We start from the raw sequence: 26,941 nt of genomic DNA on the forward strand, positions 1-26,941 counted from the left end.
TCTCTCCCTGTAGACACCTCCAGGATAGGAAGATAAGGTCATTGCCTTTCCATAAATGGGCTCAGGGTTACAATGAACAGCCAGAAGCTATCTAGCATTTACTAGAACTGCAGTCCCAGGTCCCTGCTAAACTTCATTTGGTGCGACATCTTTAGAGAGTTGACCAGTAGATTCCAGCTTTTTAATCTTGGTGTTCTGTTGGGCAGGCCAGATGAATTTGGAATATTCTGTTTTAAACTGAATTTATACCTTATTATTTTAAGGGCTGTAACAAGTTGTTTTTTAAATGTTTTCAGTCAGCACATCTTTATTTATTGTCCTTAATACCCGGAGGCTACTTGAAGAAGGACTTAATTTTCAAAGTCTGGTAAGTAAACAATAGTTTCCCAATAACATCTTCAGGCAAACACCCAAAGACCTCATTTTCACCACAGCATTTGGGTTCTCCATAATTGCCCATTAGTATTGTGCTCAACCACAACATTTTATAATAATTTTAAAAATATTACGTACCTCTAAACACAAAAGTTTCTTACCAGTTTATTTTTTTCTTCTTTTTAATTACCATGTTTAACAAAAGACAAACACAAGACAGGTTTAAGTGTGGTATTGACTAGACTCCAGACATATTAAATAAATCACATAGGCTGGGTTGGGTTTTACACGAGAACTAGTTTGGAGATGGTTATTCACTGTTCTTCCAAGAATATAAAAATGTCCAGAGGAGACAGTGAGATAAGGAGATGCATGGTTTCAGCTCTGTGGGAATTTCTAAGGCTTTAAAATTCACTCCAGAATCCTGCAAAATTCCTTGATGTTGAGCTTGGCTGCTGATGCCTTCTTTTGTCTAGATCATCTGAAGCCATGCACTGAGACTCCAGAAATTTACCCTAGTCTCTCTTTCTACTTGTGACCAACAGGAAAGTTGGGCAAAGGGATTGTATTGGTCAGATAGGCTAATTGTAATAACAAATGACCTCCAAATTTAAATGGTTTGACCCCAAGCAAATACTGTTCTTGTCACAGTGCAATACAGATTGGTAGAAGTGGAGGTGTGTGGAATGTGGTGATTTGATTCTACGCAGTAATTCAAGCACATAACCTCCTTCCATCTTGGGGCTCTGTCTTCCGCGGCGTCCCCAGAGTCCTTTCCACCCAGCCGGTGAAAAAGAGAGCCTGCAGAGAACTGCACAGGAGGATTGTTATGGGCCAGACCTGAAACTGGCACCCATCACTTTCGCATGCCTTTGACTGAGTTCAGTCAATGGCCCTACCCAACGTTGAGAGAGGCTAGGAAGTACAGTCTAGCTCCAAGCTCAGTTCATAGCAGTTTCTGCCACACAGAAAAACAGAGAGCTCCTCAGAACAGGCAGACAGTCCTGTTCTTGCGTATCATCAAAGATGTGGAAAATAAATATGCTATCTTATTTTCAGTTTATTTAATGACCAAACCTACCATTAGTGTCTCGGTCAGTTTCTGGAAAAAGTCCATCCATCAAGCTTATTATTACCACAAATCAGTCCAAACTGGAACTTAACTTGTACATACATAGGACTTTCCAGAGTTCCAAGGTACCTAGACCAAGCCCATGCAGACATGCTGATTGTAAGTTGCGAACACACTTGCACGTTGCTCTTCTCATCAGATGGTTCTCATTACAAAATCTGGCAAGTCATCTGCCCAAAGCCATGCGGCATATCTAAACCAAACTTTGTCACATGGGACCTATGAAGAGAATAAATGTGTTATAAACATTTGAAAAACTGTCCTCATATCTGTTTTAGTCTGTTTGGGTTGCTATCCCAAAATACTATAAACTGGGTAACTTGTAAACAACAGAAATTTATTGCACACAGTTCTGGAGACTATAAAGTCCAAGATCAGGTCATCAGCAGATTTGACGTCTGGTGAGGGCCTGCTTTCTAGTTCATAGAGGGCGTCTTCTTGTTGTGTCCTCACATGGTGGACGGGGCAGGCTAGCTCTCTGGGGTCTCTTTTATAAGGGCATGCACTTATCCCATTCCTGGGGGTTCTGTCCTCATGACCTAATCACTTCTCAAAGGCTCCACTGCCTAATTTCATCACATTAGGGGTTAAGTTTCGATGTATAAATGTGGGGGAGACATAAACATTTAGCTCATTGCAATATGTCTTCTTAAAATATTTTTAAATGTTTCTGTCTTTTCTCGATCAATGTATTTTTCACGGTTGTCATGACTCCGTTACTGTTTGGACTCTTTCTTCCTGTTTCTCTCATTAACCAATTTACAAAGGCTATTTCATAGTTCGGCTATTTTAGAGACATCCATTTGTCCTCATTTACTCACAGGCTAGCATTCCCATTGAGATTTTAGCTTCCTCAAATAATGTTTGTTATCATCTCATGTAAAGAGGGTGATGTACAAGGGAACAGTGGTAAGGTTCCGACATGCACTTTGTGCCGTTTTTCTAGTTATGGAGGTAACTTTTATTTTTATTTTATTTATTTATTTATTTTTTATTTTTTGAGATGGAGTCTCGCTCTGTCATCCAGGCCAGAGTACAGTGGCAAGATCTGAGCTCACTGTAACCTCCGCCTCCCAGGTTCAAGCAATTCTGCTGCCTCAGCCTCCTGCATAGCTGGGACTACAGGCGTGTGCCACCATGTCCAGCTAATTTTTTGTATTTTTAGTAGAGATGGGTTATCAACATGTTAGCCAGGATGGTTTCAATCTCCTGACCTCGTGATCTGCCCGCCTTGGCCTCTCAAAGTGCTGGGATTTTACAAGCATGAGCCACCGTGCTCAGCTTATTTTTATTTTTTGAGACAAGATCTTGCTTTGTTGCCCAGGCTGGAATGCAGTGGCACAATCTCGGCTCACTGTAACCTCAGCCTCCCAGGTTCAAGCAGTTCTCCTGCCTCTGCCTCCCAAGTAGCTGGGATTACAGGTGTGCCACCATGCCCAGCTAAGTTTTGTGTTTTTAGTAGAGATAGGGTTTCACCATGTTGGCCAGGCTGGTCTCAAACTCCTGACCTCAGGTTATCCACCCGCCTTGGCCTCCCAGAATGCTGGGATTACAGGCATGAGCCACCGTGCCCAGCCTATGGTGGTAACTTTTCACTGGTCCATCTATGCTTTCCTATTATAATCCAAGTTATGCACTTAGGATGTGAATTATTGGGTTAAGGGTGCAATCTTCATTCATGTATTTCTTCATTTATTTTCCATTTGTTCACTCCAAAATAATTGTTGAGTGCCTACTATGTGCGAGACAGTGTGCTAAATGCTGGAGTCAGAACAAAGAATAATAGATATGAGGTCCCTACCTTCATGAAGCTTATGGGAGAGAAATGTTCTAAATAAATATTAATGCAAAATGTTAATTATAATAGTAATATTTATATGAATAGCTTATTTTCAAAAATATCTTGGATAACCTTGAATCATCATTTTTTTTTTTCTTTTAACTGGGGTCTTTCTTCCTCTGTAAAGACCAGCTTCTCTTTTAGGGTAATCATTCATTGATTCTTTCATTTACTTTCTGTTTAATTCAATTATTTATTTATTTATATACATTTATTTGTTCAATATCACTATAAAACTACTCCTTCCTATTCACTATGCTAAACTGTCAGAACACAGAAATAAAACTACAAGATTCTTGATCTCAAGGATCACAGTCCAGTTGAGGAGACTGGCATGTAAACTACACAGTACAATGTGATGAATGTCATGGAGAAAAGTGCAAAGTGCAGTGGGACAAGGAAAAGGAGAGGGCCTAGATCTGCCTACATAGGTCAGGGAAGGCGTCACAAAGGAGGTAGCACTGAGGTCTGAAGGGTGAATAAACTTTTGCCACGTTGAGGAAAGGCATGAGATGGCTATTTAACAATCAAAGATTTGAGGCTGGGTGCAGGGGCTCATGCCTGTAATCCCAGCACTTTGGGAGGCCAAGGTGGGCAGATCACAAGATCAGGAGGTCAAGAACATCCTCGCTAACAATGATGAAACCCCGTCTCTACTAAAAATACAAAAATTAGCCAGGCGTGGTGGCAGACACCTGTGGTCCCAGCTACTCGGGATGCTGAGGCAGGAGAATGGCGTGAACCTGGGAGGCAGAGCTTGCAGTGAGCTGAGATCACGCCACTGCACTCCAGCCTGGGCAACAGAGTGATACTCTGTCTCTAAAAAAAAAAAAAAAAAAAAAAAAAAAAGGATATTTAGCCAGGCATGGTGGCTCACGCCTGTAATCCCAACACTTTGGGAGGCCAATGCAGGCAGATCACCTGAGGTCAGGAGTTTGAGACCAGCTTGGTCAACATGATGAAACCCCATCTCTACTAAAAATACAAAAATTAGCCAGGTGTGGTGGTACACACCTGTGGTCTCAGCTCTCAGGAGGCTGAGGCAGGAGAATCACTTGAACCCAGGAGGCAGAGGTTGCAGTGAGCTGAGATTGTGCCACTGCACTCCAGCCTAGGCAACAAAAGCGAAACTCCATCTCAAAAAAAAAAAAAAAAAAATTAAAGATTTGTGCTGTCCTTGCAGAGTATTATGTTTTTATGAGAAGTGGCCCAAACAACTTCCAATTCCCTGTACATCTCTGTGGGGGCAGGTGACCAGTTCTTATTAGTGGAACATGAGCAGAGGTGATGTGGGTCATTGCTGGGACAGATGAAGATGTGGGTTTGCCTTTGCTTCCTTCTCCTTCCTGGCTACCAGCTCTGGAAGCAAAGGCCTCTGAAGCTGAGAGGCTGGCAGAGCTTCAAAACAGAAGGACCTTGGGTGGAAGACTTTATGGAGCTGCTACATGGATAAGAAATAACCTATGTTGTGTTAACCTACTGACATTTCATAGCTTGCTTATTACAGCAGCAAGCTCTACCCTAATTAACCCAAGGCATACCAGGCAAAGCAAACAGTATGTGCAAAGGTTTATAAATGTGTCTAACATACAGTACATGCTCAATAAATATTTAATATTGCAGTCAGGGTATTATGAGAAAGTACAAGTAGTTCAATATTGCCAGAAAATAAAATATGTGATTGGTAGGGCTGAGAGGAGAGTGGCTGTATAGAGAGGCTTGGGCCAATCAAGAGAATTTTGGCTTACCCTCATGAGAAAAGGGAAGCCAATGAAGAATATGAAGAGGAGACAGGCATGATCACTGGAGTAGCAGTGTATTAGTCTGTTTTCATGCTGCCGAGAAAGACACACTAGAGACTGGGAAGAAAAAGAAGTTTAATTGGACTTCCAGTTCCACATGGCTGGGGAGGCCTCAGAATCATGGCGGAAAGTGAAAGGCACTTCTTACATGGTGGCAGCAAGAGAAAAATGAGGAAGAAGCAAAAGCAGAAACCCCTGATAAACCTATCAGATCTCGTGAGACTTATTCACTGTCACAAGAATAGTATGGGAAAGACCGGCCCCTATGATTCAATTACCTCCCTCTGGGTCCCTTCCACAACACGTGGGAATTCTGGGAGATACAATTCAAGTTGAGATTTGGTGGGTACACAGCCAAACCATACTAAGCAGGGTCTCTGCAAAACGTAGCAGCCAAGAATTTCCCTTAATTGTCTTCAAATGTAAAATGCTAATCCAAAGAGGAGAGAGAAAGGATGTTAGAATGAGAAGATATCACAGTCTGGTCAAACTTTGTTCTACAAATGAGGAGAGTGAGGCCCAGAGAAGTTAAGTACCTTTGCCAAGATAACCCAGCTAGAACTTGGCAGGGCTGGGGACTAGAAACCTCATCCCTGGTGCCAGTCCTCTGCCTTGCTCTTTCCACTGTGCCACGGTGCTTCAAAGCAGCTGAGACCAGCTGGTGTGGCTGTGTTTTCAGTTCCCTAATGAAGACATTGGGGATTCAGAGGCAGGGTATTTTCCATGGGGGACTGTCCTTTCTGTAATTCCTCATCTGGCTTGAGCCTATTTTGGAAAAGGTCCATTTTTTAGCATCAGATTTCCCTGGAGGACCACTGGGAATGTGGTTAGTGGCCTGTGGGGTGCCCTTGCACTTTCTGAGTTTTTGTGGACAAGATGAGAAGAAAGCAGTGGTTTGAGCTCCTGGAAACCCTGCCAGGTCCCTTGGCATTTGAGGAGTTTGTTGGCTCACAAAGAGGGACTGTGGTTCAGCCGGCCAGCTGACTGTCCTTCAGGGTCAGATCAAAGCTTTGTCTGTCTAAAGGATCAGATACCTGTGGCTGACTTTTTTTTTTTTTTTTTTTTTTTTTTTTTTTGCCACAGAGTCTCGCTCTGTCACCCAGGCTGGAGTGCAGTGGCACAATCAGAGCTCATTGCAGCCTTGACTTCCTAGGCTCAAGTGATTCCCACCACCTCAGGTCCCAAGTAGCTGGAGCTACAGATGTGTACCACCATGGCTGGCTAATTTTTTATGGGCAACGTAGTGAGATCCCATCTCTTAAAAAACCCCTGGCTTCAAGCGATCCTGCCTTGGCCTCTCAAAGTGCTAGGATTATAGGTGTGAGCCACCGTGCCCAGCCTGACATTTTAATATCACTTTCTGTTCATCAATTCACTACTTCTGGTTTTCATATATTGTTAAGTTCATTCAGTATTCATTATAATTGTTTTCACTCTATGTGCCACCCGAGGCAATAGATCATACATTTGTTTTTCAATAGCAAGTAGGAGTACAGGGACAACTGTGCTGGGGTCAGGCTCAGAGAAACATGACATGTTCTCTGACTTAAGTAGGAATGGGTATTATTAAGTTATTTTACAAGTAGGGGTGCCAAAACATAAGTTGGGGACAGGGGAGGTCATTTGTTCAAAGTCTTCAAGAAAACTGGCAAAAATAGATTCCTTGATGTTTTTCGGCCAAGAATTTTATAATCATCTTACTTCTTGTCCTTTGACTGTATCATCTTTGCCTTCCCTGTGTGTTGCCCAACTGCCAGCTCAGTTGGTTATGATAAGGTATTCACATAAGATTGCTGCCGGGTGTGGTGGCTCACACCTGTAATCCCAGCAGTTTGGGAGGGTGAGGTGGGCAGATGATCTGAGCCCAGGAGTTTGAGACCAGCTTGGGCAACATGGTGAAACCCCAACTCTACAAAAAATACAAAAATAAACAGTGTGGTGGCACATAACTGAGGTCCCAGCTACTGGGGAGCCTGAGGTGGGAGGATCAGCTGAGCCCAGGAAAGTCAAGGCTGTAGTGAACTGTGATTGCATCACTGCACTCCAGCCTGGGCAACAGAGCAAGACCCTGTCTCAAAAAAAAAAAAAAAAAAAAAAAAAGATGAGAGATGAGATTGCTGCCTCAGTCCCTGAGGAGTGTCTTGGTGTCACTCAAAGACAAGCTTGTAAGCAGTGCTTGGGCTTTGAAATTAGAGAGACATCTGCCACTCACTATGAGAACTTGGGCAAGTTTCTTAACTTCTTTGAGCCTCAGTTTCCTTCTATGTGATATGGGACAATAAGGAACACTATTCGGGGGTGGTTGTAGGGATTAAATAAACTAATATTTGTAAAGCTCCTTTTTTAGTACTGAGACACACAGTTGTCTTTTAAATCATTTCCCTTCTTGGCTTCTGAGAAGATCCCATTAGTAACATTTTGTTACCCACTTTCCATCTCTGGTCAAGATGAGAAGTTAGACCAAAGAGTGAGCAGATGGAGACCAAAATATCACCTTTGTCTTAGTCAGTTCAGACTGCTATAATGAAGTACCATTGGCTGGTTGGCTTACAAACAACAGAAATTTATTTCTCACAGTTCTGGAGACTGGAAATCCAAGATCAGGGTGCCAGCATGGTCAAGTTCTGGTAAGGGCATCTTCCAGGTTGCAGACAGTCAACTTCTTGCTATATCCTTGCATTGCAGAAAGACAGCAAGAGAGCTCTCTGAAGTCACTAGTCCCATTCATGAGGACTCCACCCTCATGACCTGGTGACCTCCCAAAGGCCCCACCTCCTAATACCATCACCTAGTTTTTTTGTTTTGTTTTGTTTTGTTTGAGACGGAGTCTTACTCTGTCTCCCAGGCTGAAGTGCAGTGCAACCTCCACCTTCTAGGTTCAGGTGATTCTCCTGCCTTAGCCTCCCGAATAGCTGGGACTACAGGCATGCACCACGACACCCAGCTAGTAGATATATTTTTTTTGGCGGCGGGGGGGGGGGGTGGTTTTTGTATTTTTAGTAGAGACGGCTTTCACCATATTGGCCAGGCTGATCTCAAACTCCTGGTCTCAAGTGATCCACCTGCCTTGGTCTCTCAAAGTGCTGGGATTATAGGCGTGAGCCACTGTGCCCGGCCCATCACCTTGTATGGGTTAGGATATCAACATATAAATTTGAGAGGTTGTTATTCAGTCCATAACCACCTTGATTACTGATAAAGGCTGTTTATTGTGAAAGCTAAAGGTACAGCTGAAGGTAGACATACTTATGTAGACTTATCCACCCTGTCACAAGCAACAACGTTTGACCAGGACAGGCCTTCCCATGCTGGGATAGCGGGGTTGGGTCAGAAAGAAGACCTGGCCCCACCAGAGAAGCAGGGCACAATGATATCCTCATTCTGGGCAGGCAGATACATAAGAGGAAGAAGGGAGGTGCTAGACTGTGTCATCTTCACCCATTCATCAATTGGATTAAGTCACTCTTCTAAGGAGGAAGAACAAGATAGGCAGGACAGGGAGCTAGGAGTGTCAAACTCCATAGGGAAGGAAACCGCAGAAGCATTTCCTCCAGTGTCCCCCTCTCCTTTATTCTGGGTCTATTGCTTGGGAAGATTCAGGCGCTGGTGGGGAGGTAAGGGCAGCTTCTGAGCACAAAAAGTTGGGAGAAAAATGTTGGGGAGAGAGGGAGAGCTAGGGTTGAGTCATCCGTAGAGGAAGAGCGATGTGCACTTGAATCCGGAAAGGAAAGTCAAGCTCAGAGTCAGGGGTTAGAGGTCTGAAGGGAGGTCAAAGTTCAGAGATCTGTTCTAGATGGGAAAGCGCAGCAAGTGCATAATCAGAATTTCCAGGCATGGGAGAACATCTTAGGGCCAAATCCCAAGAGGATGGGGGGCAGCAATGTGCCAACGGCACATGAAAGGTGGGTGAAAGGGATGTGTGTGTTGATTTAGGGCAGAGTGTGGTTCACCATTTTTCTTTTCCCTCTTCATGACAACCAGTGATGTTTCAGATAATAGTGGCTGCTTCACTCAGTCTGGGTCTCTGAGTGAAGATAAACTGGAGCAGAGTCACAGCTGACTTAACGTGGACAAGCAGCATGAATGGGAACAAAACTGTTCTTGTTGTAAGCCACTGAGGTTTGGGGGTCATTTGTTCTGGTAGCATAATCATAACTTTCCTGATGGATATGCCACTATAACATATCATTTCCTTCACAAAAGACAGTGAAGGAGAACTTTCAGTGACTCTGTCTGATGTTTGGGGAGGAGTATTACAAATGTGACAAGCCTCGATGTGGATGCTGCTCAGTAGCGTCAGTCCCTGGCTGCATGACCTGCTTCCACGCAGCAGCCTCACTCTCCACGTGGTTCAGATTTATGCTTTGATGACTTCATGACATGGATCTTTTAAGTCACCAAGGAAGAGCCAAATATATGGCTTGATATATTTGTACTCAATGAAAGCTCACTAAATTCTTGTACAAGTATTTGTACTCAATGAAAGCTCACTAAATTCTTGTGTAATATTTAATAAGTGGGTAAGAAGTTAATGGAAGGGGAAGGGAAGGGTGAACAGAGGTTGATTAATGTACAAATATACAGTAAGAAGAAAGAAAACCTAGTGTTTGATAGATCAGGAGGGTGATCTATATTGTAAACTATAGTTTACAACAATCAATTGTGCTTTTTTTTTTTTTTTTTAGCTGGAGTTTCACTCTTGTTGCCCAGGCTGGAGTGCAGTGGCACAATCTTGGCTCACTGCAACCTCTGCTTCCTGGGTTCAAGCGATTCTCCTGCCTCAGCCTCCCAAGTAGCTGGGATTACAGGCGCCCACCACCACACTCAGCTATTTTTTGTTTTGTTTTGTTTTGTTTTTTGAGACAAAGTCTCATTCTGTCGCCCAGGCTGAAGTGCAATGGTGCAATCTCGGCTCACTGCAACCTCCACCTCCCAGGTTCAAGCGATTCTCGTGCCTAAGCCTCCTGAATAGCTGGGATTACCAGTGCCCACCACCACGCCCTGCTAAATTTTGTATTTTTAGTAGAGATGGGGTTTCACCATGTTGGCTAAGCTGGTCTCAAACTCCCGACCTCAGGTGATCCAACCGCCTCGGCCTCCCAAAGTACTGGGATTACAGGTGTGAGCCACCACGCCTGGCATTTTTAGTAGAGACACATTTCACCATGTTGGCCAGACTGGTCTCGAACTCTTGACCTCAAGCAATCCACCTGCCTCAGCCTCCCAAAGTACTGGGACTACAGGCGTGAGCCACTGCACCTGGCCAATTGTGCATTTCAAAACAGCTAGAAGAGGGTAATTTAAATGTCTCTAGCATTTAAATATTTGTCTTTTTTAAAAAAGGCAAATATTTAAGGTGATGGATATCCCAATTACACTGATTTGATCTTTACAAATTATATGAATGTATTATCACATGTACCCTCCAAATATGTATACCTTTTATATATCAACAAAAATAAAGGAAAAAAGTTAATGGATTATGATCAATAGACATAAGATCTGCCCATTCTCTCCTTTTCTCTTCTTGTTGGGGCAATTTTCTTTAGTCTTTCTCTCTTTTCCCCTCCTTTTCCTCCTTTATTTTATTTTATTTGTTTTATTTTTGAGACAAGGTCTGGCTTTATTATGTAAGCTGGAATACAGTGATGTGATCTCAGCTCACTGCAACCTCTGCCTCCTGGACTCAAGCCATTCTCCCACCTCTGCCCCCTGAGTAGCGGGGACTACAGGCACACCACGCCTGGCTAATTTTTGTATTTTTTGTAGAGACGGGGTTTTGCCATTTTGCCCAGGCTGGTCTGGAACTCATGAGCTCAAGTGATCCGCCTACCTCGGCCTTCCAAAATGCTGAGATTACAGGCATGAGCCACTGTGCCTGGCCACCTTCTTTATTTTTTATTGTTTTCTCTTCTTTATAATCCAGGTGATCCAATAATAACTATACTTATTATTATTTAGGTTAAGGAGGGGCCAAATTCTAAGGCCCTTGAATGCAAAGCTTGTCCAGCTTTGAAGATGGGACCCAGGCATTCTTTTTCCATTGATAATACTTAGTTTAGTTGTTCATTATCCTCATCTGGACCATTTTAACTAGAGAGTAGTAGTGGTGGTATTAATAGTAAAAATAATGATTATTAACATTTATTGAATGTCTACTATGAACTTTTTTTTTTTTAGAGACAGGTGTCATTCTGTTGAGATCATAACTCACTGCAGTCTCGAACTCCTGGCCTCAAGCGGTCCTCCCACCTCAGCCTCCCCAGTAGCTAGGACTACAGGCATGCACCAACCATGCCCAGCTAATTTTTAAAATTTTATTTTTTTGTAGAGACAGAGTCTCACTTCATTACCCAGGCTGGTCTTGAACTCCTTGACTCAAGAGATCCTCCCACCTCAGCCTCCCAAAGTGCTGGATTACAGGCCTGAGCCATTGTGCCTGGCCTATGAGGTATGTTTTTGCATGCACTGTTATTCAATTCTTAATCCAATCCTATGGACTAAATGTAATTTTTATTATAATGCCACTTTGTAGCTAGGAAATGAAGATTGACAGAGATTAAGTGAAACTTGGAGGTTGGCCACCTTTCATTCATCCAACATCCAACATCTATTACTGAATGTTTACTGTGTGCCAGACACTGTTTCAGACATGCGGATAGAGCTGTGACTAAGACTATTCTCATGGAGCTTTTATTCTAGTGGGAGAGGCAGATAGGAAACTGGTAAATTAAGAAACAAGAGGATTTCAATAGTGATTAAAGCTATGAGAAAAGTAAAATAGGGTAATTGACATGACTGACAGGAGTAGGGGGAAATTGTGCAACACTGGATAAGAGATTCAGAAGACCTAAATTATGTGAAGCCAGCAGTGCAACATTTTGGGGTAATGATCTCACGACATGGATCTTTGCAAATGCGAAGATCCTGAGGGAGAATGAGCTTGGTATGATCAGCAACAGTAATTGAACTAGAATTCAAAACTGGGTCATCTTTTTATTTCTTTTACAGCTTTATTGAGATATAGTTCACATACCATTAAAAAAAATGCCCATTTAAAGTGTAAAGTTTGGTCCAGGTGTACACTGGTAATCTCAACACTTTGGGAGACTGAGTCAGGAGGATAACTTGAGGCCAGGACTTCAAGAGCAGCCTGGGCAACAAAGAGAAACCCAATCTTTACAAAAAATAAATAAGTTAGCTGTGTGGTGGTGCACACCTGTTGTCCCAGCTACTCAGGAGGTGGAGGTGGGAAGATCACCTGAGCCTGGGAAGGTGGAGACTGCAGTGAACCATGATTGCACCTCTGCACTCCAGCCTACGTGACAGAGCAAGACCCTGTCTCAAAAATAATAATAATAAAAATAAAGTGTATAGTTCAATGGCTTTTTACTGTATTAATACCATTGTGCAACCATCACAATTATCTAATTTTACAGCGTTTTCAACATCCCCCAAAAAACCCCTGTACCCATCAGCAGCCGTTCCCTGTTCCCATTCCCCACCCTCAAGCCCACTCTAGCCCCAGGCAACCACTAATCTAGTCCCTGTCTCTATGGATTTGCCTATTCTGGACATTTGGTATAAATGGAGTCATATAATATATAGTCTTTTGAGACAGGGTTCCTTCACTTAACATATGTTTTCCGGGTTCATCCATGCTGTAGCATCTATCATCAGTAGTTATTACTTTTTTCTGGGGCTGAAAAGATTCCATTATATGGCTATACCACATTTTGTTTACCCATTCATCAGTTCATGGACGTGGATTGTTTTCACTTTAGGCCATTATAAATAATGCTGCCATGAACATTCATGTACAGGTTTCCTTGTAGACATACGTTTTCATTTCTCTTGGCATACGTATGGCTAGGAGTAGAATTCCTGAGTAATTTGGTAACTGTATGTTCAGCATTTTGAGGAACTGCCAAACTGTTTTCCAAAGTGGTGCCACCATTTCATGTGCTCATAAGCAATAGATGAGGGTTCAGTTTCTCCAGATCCTTACCAACACTTGTTCTTGTTATTATAGATATTCTTGTGGTGTGAAGAGATACCTCACTGTGGTTTTGACTTGCATTTCCTGAAAGACATATAATGTTAAGTATCTTCTCATGTGCATAATGGCCATTGGTATATATTCTGTGGCAGAATGTTTATTTAAATTATTCGTCCATTTTTTTTTAATTATTTTTTTCTTTTTTGAGAAAAAGTCTCACCCTGTTACCCAGGCTGGAGTGCAGTGGCGCAATCTCTGCTCACTGCAACCTCCACCTCCCGGGTTCAAGCAATTATTGTGCCCCAGCCTCCAGGGTAGCTGGGATTATGGGCAAACACCACCACACCCAGCTAATTTTTTTTGTATTTTTAGTAGAGACAGGTTTTCACTATGTTGGCCAGGCTGTCTTTGTCCATGTTTTAATTGAGTTATTTGTCTTTTTATTCTTGAGTAGTAGTAGGGTTTTAAAAATATTCTGGATATGAGTCCCTTGTCAGATACACGATTTGCAAAGATTTTTCTCCTGTCTTGTGGGTTGTCTTTTCACTTTCTTGATGGTGTTACTTGAAGAACAAAAGTTTTTACTTTTGAAGTTCAATGTATCTATTTTTTTCTTTTGTTACTTCTGCTTTTGGTGACATATCTAAGAAACTATTGTCAAATCCAAGGTCATGAACATTTACTCTTGTTTTCTGCTAGGAGTTTTATAGTTTTAATTTATACATTTAGGACTATGATCCATTTTGAGTTAATCTTTTTCTTTTTGTATAGTGTTGAGAGTCCAACTTCATTTTTTTTTACAGGTATCCAGTTGTCCCAGCAATATTTGTTGGAAAAAACAGTTCTTTCCCTATTGAGTTGTCTCGGCACTCTTCAGAAATTCAATTCAATACCAATGTGAGGGTTTATTTTTAGTCTCTCAAGTCTATTCCATTCATCTATATGTGTATCCTTATGCCTTATGTCGTGATTACTGTAGTTTTCTGGTAGGTTTTGAAATCAGGAACTATGCCTCTTCCACCTTTGTTCTTCCTCTTCAAGATTGTTCTGGCTATTTTGGGTTGTATTTCCATGTGAATAGTATGATCAGCTTATCAATTTCTGTAAAATAAAAAAATGTTGGGATTTTGATAGAGATTGCATTGGATTTCATTTTTCAGGATTACTCATTGCTAGTGTATAGAAATACAATTGATTTTTGTTTATTTATCTTGTATCCTGCCATATTTCTTTTCTTTTCTTTTTTTGTTTTAGAGACAGTCTTGCTCTGTCACCCAGGTGGAGCGCAGTGGCATGATCATAGCTCACTGCAGCCTCCAACTCGTGAGCTCAGCAATCATCCCATCTCAGTCTTGTGAGTAGCTAGGACTACACATGCACACTCAGCTAATTTCTAAATTTTTTGCAAAGATGGGGTCTCACTATGTTGCCCAGGCTGGCCTTGAACTCCTGGCCTCAAGCATCCTCCCACCTTAGCCTCCCAAAGTGCTGGGATTACAGCCACCATGCCCAGCCACTGCCACATTTCTGAACCTGTTTTATCTTATATTCTTATCATGGTGCTTTACTGCTTACTCTGTGGGAGGTATCTTGTTAGACACTAGAAATACAAAGATGGGCCAGGCACAGTGGCTCATGCCTGTAATCCCAGCACTTTGGGAGGCCAAGGCGGGTGAATCACCTGAGGTTGGGAGTTTGAGACCAGTCTGACCAACATGGAGAAACCTCATCTCTGCTAAAAATATACAATTAGCCGGGCATGGTGGCACATGCCTGTAATCCCAGCTACTTGGGAGGCTGAGGAAGAAGAATCGCTTGAACCGGGAGACTGAGGTTGTGATGAGCCGAGATAGTGCCACTGCACTCCAGCCTGGTCAACAAGAGTGAAACTCCATCTCAAAAAAAAAAAAAAAAAGAAATAGAAAGATGAAGAAAATATGGTCTTTGTCCTGAAGAAGCTTATAGCCTAATTCAAAAAATAAGACATAAACTTATTGATTAAACAGTAGCCCATGACAGCAACATACAGGGAAGTACATAATTGCCAAATGAATGTTACAGATGATTAGAGATCTAGCAAAGGTCAGGGGATTAGGAGGGACGTGGAGGCTATACAGGTCTAGGAGAAATAGAGGAGGAGAGATCTGAGCTGGGCTTGAAGGCTCAACCTGGCCCTCCTTCCCTTCCTTCTTTCTCCCCTTCCTTCTTTAATTTTTTTACTTCCTCTTCTCCCATTTCTCTTCCTACCCATCTTTTTTGAAAACATTGATAGAATATAACCACGGTTGGCTATCATTTCTCAAACCTGGTGGATCATCAGAATCTCTTGGCAAGCCTTTTAAATATACAGATTCCAGAGTCTCATGTCAGACCTATTGTATCATATGCTCAGAGGGTGGGGCATGGACAATTGCACTACAAGTTTTATCTGATTTTCAGCCACGTTTGGAAATCTCTGGGTATGACTATAGTCATGATTTCCACATGTGGACCAATCCCCATCTTCATTCCACTGCACCTCTGACTCTGTTTAGGATGCTCACAAGGCCAGCAGGTCACATAGGCACCTAGTGAGGGAGGGGGAGTGGGCCTGTGCAACAGCTCCTGCATTCGTGAACAGCGTGTCAATCTGCATACATTACTGAGAGGGCTCGTCAGTATCATTTATGTTTATGGGGATAGCTCATTATACAGATCAAACTTTTATTTTCTGTAACTGAGAATCTAAGAATCTCAAAAGATCCTCCCGCTATGGATGGCCATGACCCTCAGAGTTACCTGTGGGACATGGACTCACTATCCAGATTTAATAAATAATAACAGCTTGCCATGGTAAAACCTTCTAGTTACAAGAGAAGGCCCTTCCCACCCTTCTTTCCTTCCTTCCTTCCTTCCTTCCTTCCTTCCTTCCTTCCTTCCTTCCTTCCTTCTTTCCTTCCTTCCTTCCCTCCTTCCTTCCTTCCTTCCTCTCTCTTTCCTGCTTTCTTTCTTTTCTTTTTTTTTTTTTGAGACAGCATCTCACTCTGTTGCCCAGAACAGGCTATAGTACACTGGTGCACTCACAGCTCACTGCAGCCTTGACCTCCTGGGCTCAGGTGATCCTCCCACCTCAGCCTCCCAAGTAGCTGGGACTACAGGCATGCACCACCACAGCTGGCTAATTTTTGTATTTTTTGTAGAATCAGGGTTTCATCATGTTGCTCAGGCTGGTCTGGAACTCCTGGGCTCAAGCTGTCTGCCCGCCTTGGCCTCTCAAAAATGCTGGGATAATAGGCGTGAGCCATTGTGCCCGGCTGAGAAGGCCTTTTCATTTCAACTCTCTCCAGAGGTAACCAATCTGTTGAAGACTGTGAGCGTCCTTCTCACATGTTTTTATAGTTTTACTACACAATAGGCAAGTTTTGCATGTTTAAACCTGCATATAAATAGTGTACATATTTTTTTCTGTAGCTTTTTTTTCTCAATATTATGATTTTGAGATTTATCTGTGGTACTTGTAGAATGAATCCATTCTATAAAACATAATAATATTATATTATATAGTACTGCAATGTAGTGCTCCACTGTGTAAATGTTCTAGAATCTATCTATTCTCCTGTGGGTGGATATTTGTTATGGCCAGTTTTTTGCTATTCCAAATCATGATGTAAATCATGCCCTGGTGTACGTCTCCTTGAACACGTGTGTGAGAGTTCTAGGGAACATATCTAGAACAAAAATTGCTAGGGAATAGGATATGCGCACTTCCAACTTGACTAGATTGCCTTCCAGCCTACTGTCCACAGTAGCTGAACCAATTGTTATATATCTCATCAATGATATATGAGAATTTGTCTTGTCCCACATTCTAACCAACGCTGTCAAGATTTTTAAAAATACACATATCTGGGCCCTATTTTCATAGATTCTGATAGGTTCACTCTGGAGTGTGGTTTGAAATAGGCTACAGGTGGTTCTAAAACACAAATAAAGTTAAGTCTGCTCCAAGTATGCATGAGTATATAATCTAATATATTGATATGTGAATTGTCACCCTGAGGCCACTCTGGTGCTCTGTTGGTAGCATCTATGTTGACTGGATTTAGATGTTTGAGGAAAGGGTGGGGGAAGTACCACTGCCCAACATACAGATACACTTTGAATAAAAAAGCGGTCTGTGATTTACCAGTGCACTGGACTGTAGTTGATCTAAAGCCCTGCCTTTGCCAGCTAGGTGAATAGGGGTGGGCCCTTTTTGAATGCTGCCTTCCCTCTTACCGGGTGTGTGGCTGGGTATCAGCTGTCAGGGCTTGCATACGTGCGGTCGCTTAGGGCAAGGTGCCTGTCAGTGATGTCTGCCAGCCCACTGGGTGGTGTCACTGTGTGGAGCATTTGTGGCTTTTTCAAAGCCCTGAGGAATCTGAGAAGCAAGTGAGGGGAATGATGCATGAAAACAAAAGGCAGTGGAAAGAGTGACCAGCCAGCAGGCTCCGGCAGGCTAGAACGCGCTGTCCTTGTTATTACTGCTTCAGGAAAATGCTGCCAGCTTCCTGGCAGGGCCTGGAAGGTAGAGGCTTCTTGGGAAAACAAGGACAAGTGATGTATACTCTGAGGCTGAGATTCCGGTTCCCCAGCCTCCCCACTTTTCCAGTGGAAGCTGCAGGGTGAGGATGGGGAACCGTTTGCTCCTTGGTGGGTTTGGCCAGTCTTTCATTCTCTCCTGGCTGCTGTCCTAAGAGTTTTTTCTCCTTTTTTCCACTCATCAGCAGCACAGCTCTAGTCTCAGAGGCCCAGCAGGGCTGGCCTGGGCGGGAAGCTAGGCGGTGCCCTAGACTGAGCTGTTCCCCGAGGAGTGATGTGAAGGTCAGCCTAGGGGAGGAAAAAGGGCCTCAGCCATAATTCCCATTCAAGGAGTGTTTGCCAAAGATGAACCTCCTGGTGTGGGGCAATGAGACACGGGATGCGCTCATATCTTGTCCACTTTCCCCCTGGTACCGCATTCACAGGATAGCCTAACCCAATTTTCCAAAATGAGGTAGAAGCTCAGCAAAGGTAAGCGTTTCCGTGTTAACTTATTATCGGATGGATGTTAGTACCTGTCGTAATTGGACTTGCCACAAGTCAACTTCTATTTTCCCTCCTGACAATCACCTTTCTTTGGCATATAAAATACATGGATGCAAAATTAGGGAAGAAGTCAGCATTCTTTTCTTCTCTTAAAAAGTAGCGATGAAGATAATGAATAAAAATAGGCCTCTGTAGATACGATAGGGCTGAGCTGAGGGTGTGGTTTGCTTGGCAACAGCTCAGGCAAAGCTATTTCTCTTGGTCCTGGAATGCCCTTGACTTCACCTCTGCCTGATGCAGTCTTAAGAGACCAGCTTGAATGTGAGGTATTTTTGGTGAAACTCCCATCAATAGTTAGTCATTCCCTTTTTTCTGGCCCCATAGCATTTTGCTCTTATAAAAACCATTCATCATATTGCGTGACAATTACTGACTTGGGATCATGCCTTATTCTCTGCGTGTGTTTCCTCAGCATCTATGGACTTTTTTTTTGAGACACATTTTCACTCTGTTGCCCAGGCTGGAGTGCAGTGGTGCCATCTCAGCTCACTGCAACCTTCGTCTCCCAGGTTCAAGCGATTCTCGTGCCCTCCGCCTCCCAAAAAGCTGCGATTACAGGCATGCGCTACCATGCCGGGCTAATTTTTGTGTTTTTAGTAGAGACAGGATTTCGCCATGTTGGCCAGGCTGGTCTCGAACTCCTGATCTCAAGTGATATGTCTGCCTCGGCCTCTCAAAGTGCTTGGATTACAGGTGTGAGCCACTGTGCCCGGCCAATGGACTATATTTGAACATAGTAGTTCTTTGATGAATGTTTATTGAATGAATGAAAGTTCCTAAGAAGATATCAGTCCTCAGCTCTTATATTTTCTGAATTATCCCCTGCCTTTTCCTTTGTGGGGTGATCTGCAAGCAGTTTCATCTGCACGTGGATTGGAGAACATACTAAAAGTAAATGTAGGTTTGTCTTTTTTTTCCTCCTCCAAGGAATTGCCTCAGTAGGAATGGGTGTTTCAGATATATCATTCTGTTACAGGTACAAAAAGTTGTTTCCAGGAAACACTGCCATCATTATCTCTGAGAGGCAAGTCAGTAGAAATTGTTATTTTCCATTTACAGATGGACAAATGGAAGCTTTCTTTCTCGTTTACCAATTACAGAATGTCCATTCCATTTAAAGTACTGTGCTAAGATTTTTATGGGCTACAAAGATGTACAAGACAGGTTCTTGTTTCAAATAAGAATGTCATAATCTTATTTGGATAAAATAATATTTGTATAACAAAAGAGCTATAACTCAGGAGCATGTAGTTTGAAGCATACGAGCGATCCCAAAAGGAGTCCCAGTGGGCCAGGTACAGTGGCTCACACCTGTAATCCCAGCACTTCGGAAGGTGAAGGTGGGTGGATGGCTTGACGCCAGGAGTTTGAGACCAGCCTGGGACACATAACAAGGCCCCATATATACTTTTTAAAAAATTAGCTGGAAGTAGCCAGGCGCGGTGGCTCACGCCTGTAATCCCAGCACTTTGGGAGGCCGAGGCAGGCGAATCATGAGGTCAGGAGATTGAGACCATCCTGGCTAACACGGTGAAACCCTGTCTCTACTAAAAATACAAAAAAATTAGCCGGGCATGGTGGTGGGCTCCTGTAGTCCCAGTTACTCGGGAGACTGAGGCAGGAGAATGGCATGAACCCAGGAGGTGGAGCTTGCAGTGAGCCGAGATTGCACCACTGCACTCCAGCCTGGGTGACAGAGCGAGACTCCATCTCAAAAAAAAAAGACTGGAAGTGGTGGTGCACACCTGTGGACCAGCTACTTGGGAGGCTAAGATGGGAGGATCGATTGAGCCCTAAAGATTAAGGCTGCAGTGAGCCACAATTGTGCCATTGCACTCCAATCTGGGTAAGAGAGTGAAATGAAACCCTGTCTCAAAAAAAAAAAAAAAAAAGTACCAAAGGGAATATAAAAGGCAGGCAAAAGAATGTCTAGCTAAAGTGATCAAGTATATCATCCTGTCCCATCTGAGATGAATAGGTTTTGTGCTGGTTATTCTCCATCTGGCCCCTGTACTGGTTTTCTGTGACTGCTGTAACAAATTACTACAAACTGGGTAGGTTAAAACAACAGAATTTTATTTTCTCACAGTTCCGGAGGCCAGAAGTCTGAAATCAAGTGTTGACAGGGCCACACTCCTGAAAGCTCTGGGGGAGAATCTGTTCCTTGCTTCTTCCAGCGTCTGCAGGCCCCAGGCTTTCCTTGGCTTGTGGCCACTCCTCTGAGGTCACATTGCCTCCTCCTTTTATCTCTTAAAGTTTCTTATTCTCTCTTATAAGGATACATGTGATTGCATTTACGGCCCGCCACAGTGATCTAGGATAAGCTCCTCCTCTGAAGCTCCTGAACTTAGTCACATCTTTTGCCATGTAATGTAATATTCCCAGGTTCCAGAGATTAGGCTGTGGGCATGTTTTGGCAGGGGAGGGGAGGAGAATATCATTCAGCCCATTGTAGCCCTGAAATGGTTAGGCTTTGTGTCCCCACCCAAATCTCATCTTGAATTTTAATCCCCATAATCCCCACATGTCTAGGGAAAGACCAGTGGGAGGAGATTGGATCATGGGGGAGGTTTCCTCCATGCTGTTCTCATGATAGTGAGTTCTCATGAGATCTGATGGTTTTATAAGGGGCTCTTCCCCCTTTGCTCTCACTCTTCTCTCTCCTGCCACCATGTGAAGAAGGTCCTTGTTTCCCCTTTGCCTTCCGCCATGATTGTAAGTTTCCTGAGGCCTCCCTAGCCATGTGGAACTGTGAGTCAATTAAACCTCTTTCCTTTATAAATTGCTCAGGCTCCAGTAGTATCTTTAAATTATAGCAGTGTGAGAATGGACTAATACAAGCCCCATGTCCTTCTCTGCCACACTCTATTCCTGACAAGGATGTTACGCCACAGATGTTATCCCCTGGGAGCCAATGCCCTCTGGCTTACTGTTGGGTTTGTCCAATGGAAGGCATCAGCAAGTATCAGAGGGTAGGAGGAAAAAGAGGTTGAGATATTTCTTCTCCTTTCCTCCCTGCTTTAGCACCACGGGTTTGGCATTAGGTATGCCCCTTCACAGTTATAGCTCTTTCTGGACTCTGATGAACTATTTCTCTTCAGGCCTGGACTTCTACTGTTACTCGACCTTGGGTGCCTCAGTATCCTCTGAAGTTCCCGCCACCCTCCCTACATCCTTGTAAATATCAATTTCATCAAATGATTTTCAAAATCCCAGCAGAACGTGCCTTCAGTTTCCTGCCATGATCTTGAGTGATAGAGATTCCAAGAAGCAAAAATTTAATTTTCAGAACAGAGAGATATACTCAGATTACCTCGATCTAAGCTTAAGACTAATATAAGCCCCATGTCCTTCTCTGCCACGCGCTGGCAACGACGAGTGGGAAGGTGATTCAGCACACAGTGCCGCCCTAGCAACTGGGTTATCTTGTGGGCTCTTCGGTAGTCAGTATCTGTTGCTTTGCACTCTAATTATCTGCTAGTATTGTGACTCTCCGCTGCCCTTGCTGCTCAGTACTTTCTATTCTTTTCTCATCTCACAGCTTCTATTGCTGCATGCTTTTTGCTGCCACATGACCTCAGCTTTCTTCCTTCTCTCTGTGTATCTTTTAGTTTCTGCTCATTTCTAACTGCTGACTCCCTCTCTGTATTTCATATTCAACTCAACAAAAGAATCTGCCTGGTTTGGCTGTTCACCATCAAGTGCAGGTGGTTAGGCAGAGCCTTCTTTAAAAAAAAAAAAATATATATATATATATATAATATATATATATTTATATATATTATACATATTTTTCTGTTAAAACAACAGAATTTTTTTTCTCACAGTTTTGGAGGCCAGAAGTCTGAAATTAAGTATTGACAGGGCCACACTCCTTTATAAGGGGGAAGAGCCCCTTATAAAACCATTAGATCTCATGAGAACTCACTATCACGAGAACAGCATGGAGGAAACCTCCCCCATGATCCAATCTCCTCCCACTGGTCTTTCCCTAGACATGTGGGGATTATGGGGATTAAAAAAAAAATATATATATATATATTTTTTTTTTTTTAAGGTAGATATAAATGGGGATCTCACTGTGTTGCCCAGGCTAGTCTTAAACTCCTGGGCTCAGGCAATCCTTCCACTTCGGCCTCCCAAAGTGCTGGTATTACAGGCATGTGCCATCATGCCCGGCTGGCAAAGCCTTCTTGACAAACCATCTCATGAACATAGGTCTGATGCCCTAGATCAGGTGCGCCCACCCCTGGCCTAAATGGCTTTGTTTGGAATGGCAGAATAAATTGATAAGTAATTTGGTGTCCTGTCTATTAGAAACCTAGAAGGGGGTTTATGGGTGTGGCAGACATGATGACATTTGCAGGAAGTGGGGAAGGATGATTATTAAAACCTGCAAGTAGCCAGGTGTGGTGGCTCACGCCTGTGGTCCTAACACTTTGGGAGACCAAGGTGGGAGGATGCCTTGAGGCCAGGAGTTTGAGACCAGCCTGGCCAACATAGCGAGACCTCATCTCTACAAAAAATAAAAACAACCCCAACCCCAAATCCTTACCAATGGACTCTAATAAGCTACAGGATCTAGTTCCCACTTATTTCTTATCTCTTCCTACCAGGAAGCAGCACAGCATACTTTAGAACTTAACAGCATGCGTCACTAGAGAGAGACCACCGGAGTCCCAATCCTAACTCTATCACATGACTACTGTGTCATTTGGGGGCAGTTATTTAACTTTCCAGTTTCCTCATCTGGAAAAGATAAAATCGGTATCTACTTCATAGACTTGCTGGGAGAATTAGTTAATATCTTTCATGTGCTTCAAATAATGCTACTAGTAAGGGCTATTTAAGTGTTTGTTAGGTAGATAAAATATTTCCCCCCATTCACTACATTCCAGCCACACTGGCCTCATTGCTGCACCTCCAGCAGGCCAAGCACACTTCTGACCAAGGGCCTTTTTGTTTGTGGTTCTTCTAGGGGGACACATAACTAATTTCCTTACCTCTTTCTATTCTTTGCCCAAATATTGTCTTTTAAATGATGACAATGCTATTTAAAATTGCAATCCTCAGCCAGGTACAGTGGCTCGCACCTGTAATTCCAGCATTTTGGGAGGCCGAGGCAGGTGGGTTACTTGAGGTCAGGAGTTCGAGACCAGCCTGACCAACATGGTGAAACCCCATCTCTACTAAAAATACAAAATTAGCCGGGCATGGTGGTGGGTGCCTGTAATCCCAGCTACTTGGGAGGCTGAGGCAGGAGAATTGCTTGAATCTGGGAGGTAGAGGTTGCAGTGAGCCGAGATTGCACCACTGCACTCCAGCCTGGGCAACAAGAGTAAAATTCCATCTCAAACAATAAATAAATAGAAATGAAATTGCAATCCTCTGTACACCCCTGCTTTATTTTTCTCATTATCACTTATCTACTTCTAATACTCTATGTAATTTGCAAATTTGTTTTTCACCTCTCTCTCCCAACTAAAGGGTAAGCAAGGGCAGGGCTGTTGTTTCATTCTCTGATGTATCCCAGGTGCCTGGAACATTGCATGGGACGTAATTGGCACTCATGCTCTTTGTGGAATGAATTAACAAACTGTATTCAGGTAAACAAAGTTGGACTCTATTTTGAAGACTGATTTCTAAATGAGCTTCCTATGGTGCAAGTGCAATGCCAAAGATTTTCCCAAAAGTTGTTCTTTTAAGTTGAATAGAGATGATCTCCCTTCCACAATATTGTTTAATAGACTGATTAGCCAACTGTCTTTTCTCCCCAAAGGTATTTAAAGGTAAACTTTAGCTGAAACTTAGGTCAACTTCTCTTTAATTTCTAGTGAGCATACTTTGAATTAATGAGATAGACAAACTCCTAATTAATTGGTAGACTCTGTAGCACTGTGATTTATCCAACATGAGCTAAAAGCTACAGCCTATCATCAGGATATGGAAAAACGAGAACCAATAACACCCATTCTAGGTCAGATAAGTTGCTAGGCTTAAATCTGTGAGGCAAATATCATCATCACCATAGTACAGATAAACAAACCAAGGCCCCAAATCACATCCCTAATAGGTAATAGAGCCAGGATGCAAACCATCAGTTTCCAAAATCCATGCTTTTCCTCATATCTCATTTTATTTTTTAAAATTTATTTATTTGAGACAGAGTCTTACCCTGTCGCCGAGGTTAGAGTGCAGTGGCGTGATCTTGGCTCACTGCAACCTCCGCCTCACAGGTTCAAGCAATTCTCCTGCCTCAGCCTTACAAGTAGCTGGGATTACAGGCATGTGCCACCACACCTGGCTAATTTTTGTATTTTTAGTAGAGATGGGGTTTCATCACGTTAGCCAGGCTGGTCTCTAACTCCTGACCTCAGGTGATCCACCCGCTTAATACAAAATAATACAGCTTTCATTTTATTTAACATATATATAATGCAGAATGCAGCTTTCATCATGGCTGTACTTAGGAATGATGATGCGACTTTTGCCATGGGGAATAATCACTGCTGCTCCAGTTGGATGACAGTAATAGGGTCTACAGAGGTGAGTTAGTTGGAGTAGTCACATTAAAAAAAAAAGAGAGATTTAAATTTAAAAATAAAATTGAAAATAGGCCAGGCATGGCGGCTCACACCTGTAATCACGGCAGTTTGGGAGGACGAGGCGGGAGGATCTCTTGAGACCAGGAGTTCGACACCAGTCTGGGCCACATAGTGAGACCCTGCCTCTACAAAAGAAATTTTAAAAATTAGCCGGGTGTTGTGGCATGTGCCTTAAGTCCTAGCTATTCGGGGGGCCGAGGTGGGAGGATGGCTTGAGCACAGTAGTTTGAGGCAGTAGTGAGCTATGACCATGACACTGCACGCCAACCTGGACAACAGAGCCAGGCCCTGTCTAAAATAAGAATAATATAGAGTTGCTCTTACGGACTCTCAGTAGTCAAATTTGAGGCAAGCTGATCATGAAAATGTTGTTTGTATGGTTGTATAAAAATGATGGGTTTTTGCAAAGCAAAAACCATGCATTCAAAGTGATTTAAAAACTTGGGGAAGGGAAGAAAGGAGGCGAGAATGCCAGCTAATAAATGTTGAGAAAATGATGATGCTTAAGAAAAACACTGTTGTGCAATCCCCAAGGATCATCTGTGGATGATAAAGCCATTAAGTGAAAGGTTAATGGATATTAGGGCTGGAATCATGTCCCCCAAAAAAGATATGTTGAAGTCCTAATCCCTAGCACCCCAGAATGTGCCCTTATTTGGAAACAGCATTGTGGCAGAAATAATTAGCCAAGATGAAGTTATACTGGAGTAGGGTGGGCTCCTAATCCAATCTGACTGGTGTCCTTATAAGAAGACCAGGGAGAATGCCATGTGAAGATCAAGGCTGGCTTGAGGTGTTATAGCTGCAACCCAAGGAATGCCTAGGGCTACCAGAGGCTGGAATAGGCAAGGATTTTCCCCTGCAGGTTTCAGAGGGAGCATGGCCCTGCCAACACATTCTTTTCCTACTTCCAGCTTCCAGACAATACATTTCTGTTTTTTAAGCCACCCAATTTGTGAGTACTTTGTTACCATAGCTCCAGGAAACTAATGGGGAAAAGGATTGATACGGTACACTGAAGCATCATCCCACATATATAAAAGATAGAGCTCTCCAAAGGAGGGATTTGTTAGTTACCACTTAATCAAGTTTCAAGCTTTACTGCACTAATAGTGGGACAACCCGACATTGTATATCTCCCTATATGATGCAGTAAGAGGTACACAATATTACTTTGATAGACTGATTGCAATAGGAGGTTGAGTTTATTTCGCTACCACTTACCTCTGGGCTGGCTTTGTCACTTGCTTTTGCCAACATAATGCAGTTGAAGTGACAGAGTGCCAGCTGTAAACGTAGGCCTCAACAGAGGCATCTACACTCTTTCAGACCCTGCCTTTTCCATGAGAACACGCCAGGGCTAGCTTGCTAAGTGTGATAGGCTAATGGAACTGAGCCCAGTCATCCCAGCTGAGATCATCCCAGACTGACCAGCCCTTAGTCAACTTACCAAATGACTGGGATGCATGAATCGGCCCAGCCAAAATCAGCTGAGCCCAGTCCAGAGCAGCAGAACTACCTAGCCAATGGTTCTTAATATTATGCCACTGAATTTTGGGATAGCGTGTTATGCAGTAATAGCTAATGTTTATAGTCATCTATGTTGCATTTTTGCATTAGTTTAAATGCAAACTGATCATGAGGAAACAATCAGAAAAATGTATAGTGAGAGACGTTCTGCAAAACAACTGGACTAGATGCTACAAAAGAGTAAGTGCCGGCCGGGGACCGTGGCTCACACCTATGATTCCAACACTTTGGAAGGCTGAGGTGGGAGGATCACCTGAGGCCAGGAATTCAAGATCAGCCTGGACAACATGGTGAGACCTCATCTCTACAAAAAATAAAAAAATTAGCTGGGTGTGTTGGTGTGCACCTGTAGTACCAGCTACTCCAGAGGCTGAAGCGAGAGGATCACTTGAGACCAGGAGTTTGAGGCTGCAGTGAACTATGATCATGCCACTGCTCTCTAGCCTGGGCAATAGAGTGAGACCCTGTCTCTAAATTAATTAATAATAATAAAAGTCAGTGTCATAAAAAGCAAATAAAGTAGGGAAATGGTTCTTGATAGACTAGAACAGG

General features: G+C 43.0%; 1 protein-coding gene across 5 annotated transcripts in view; it reads left to right on the forward strand.

Annotated features, from left to right (window-relative positions):
• MKLN1 (muskelin 1) overlaps positions 1 to 26,941 on the forward strand; it is a 389,751-nt gene that overhangs the window by 155,206 nt on the left and 207,604 nt on the right. For 4 of the 5 annotated variants that reach the window (XM_077994952.1, XM_077994953.1, XM_077994951.1 and 1 more), the window contains one exon: positions 11,481 to 11,600. In XM_077994952.1, the coding sequence (XP_077851078.1) occupies positions 11,596 to 11,600 (5 nt within the window). In that variant the 5' untranslated portion in view covers positions 11,481 to 11,595. Of the gene's footprint in view, positions 1 to 296; positions 368 to 11,480; positions 11,601 to 26,941 lie in introns of all 5 variants that reach the window. The other variant, XM_077994954.1, reaches the window with a different exon arrangement.

The sequence above is a fragment of the Macaca mulatta genome, chromosome 3 (assembly GCF_049350105.2).
Source record: "Macaca mulatta isolate MMU2019108-1 chromosome 3, T2T-MMU8v2.0, whole genome shotgun sequence".
Classification (NCBI taxonomy): Eukaryota; Metazoa; Chordata; class Mammalia; order Primates; family Cercopithecidae; genus Macaca; species Macaca mulatta.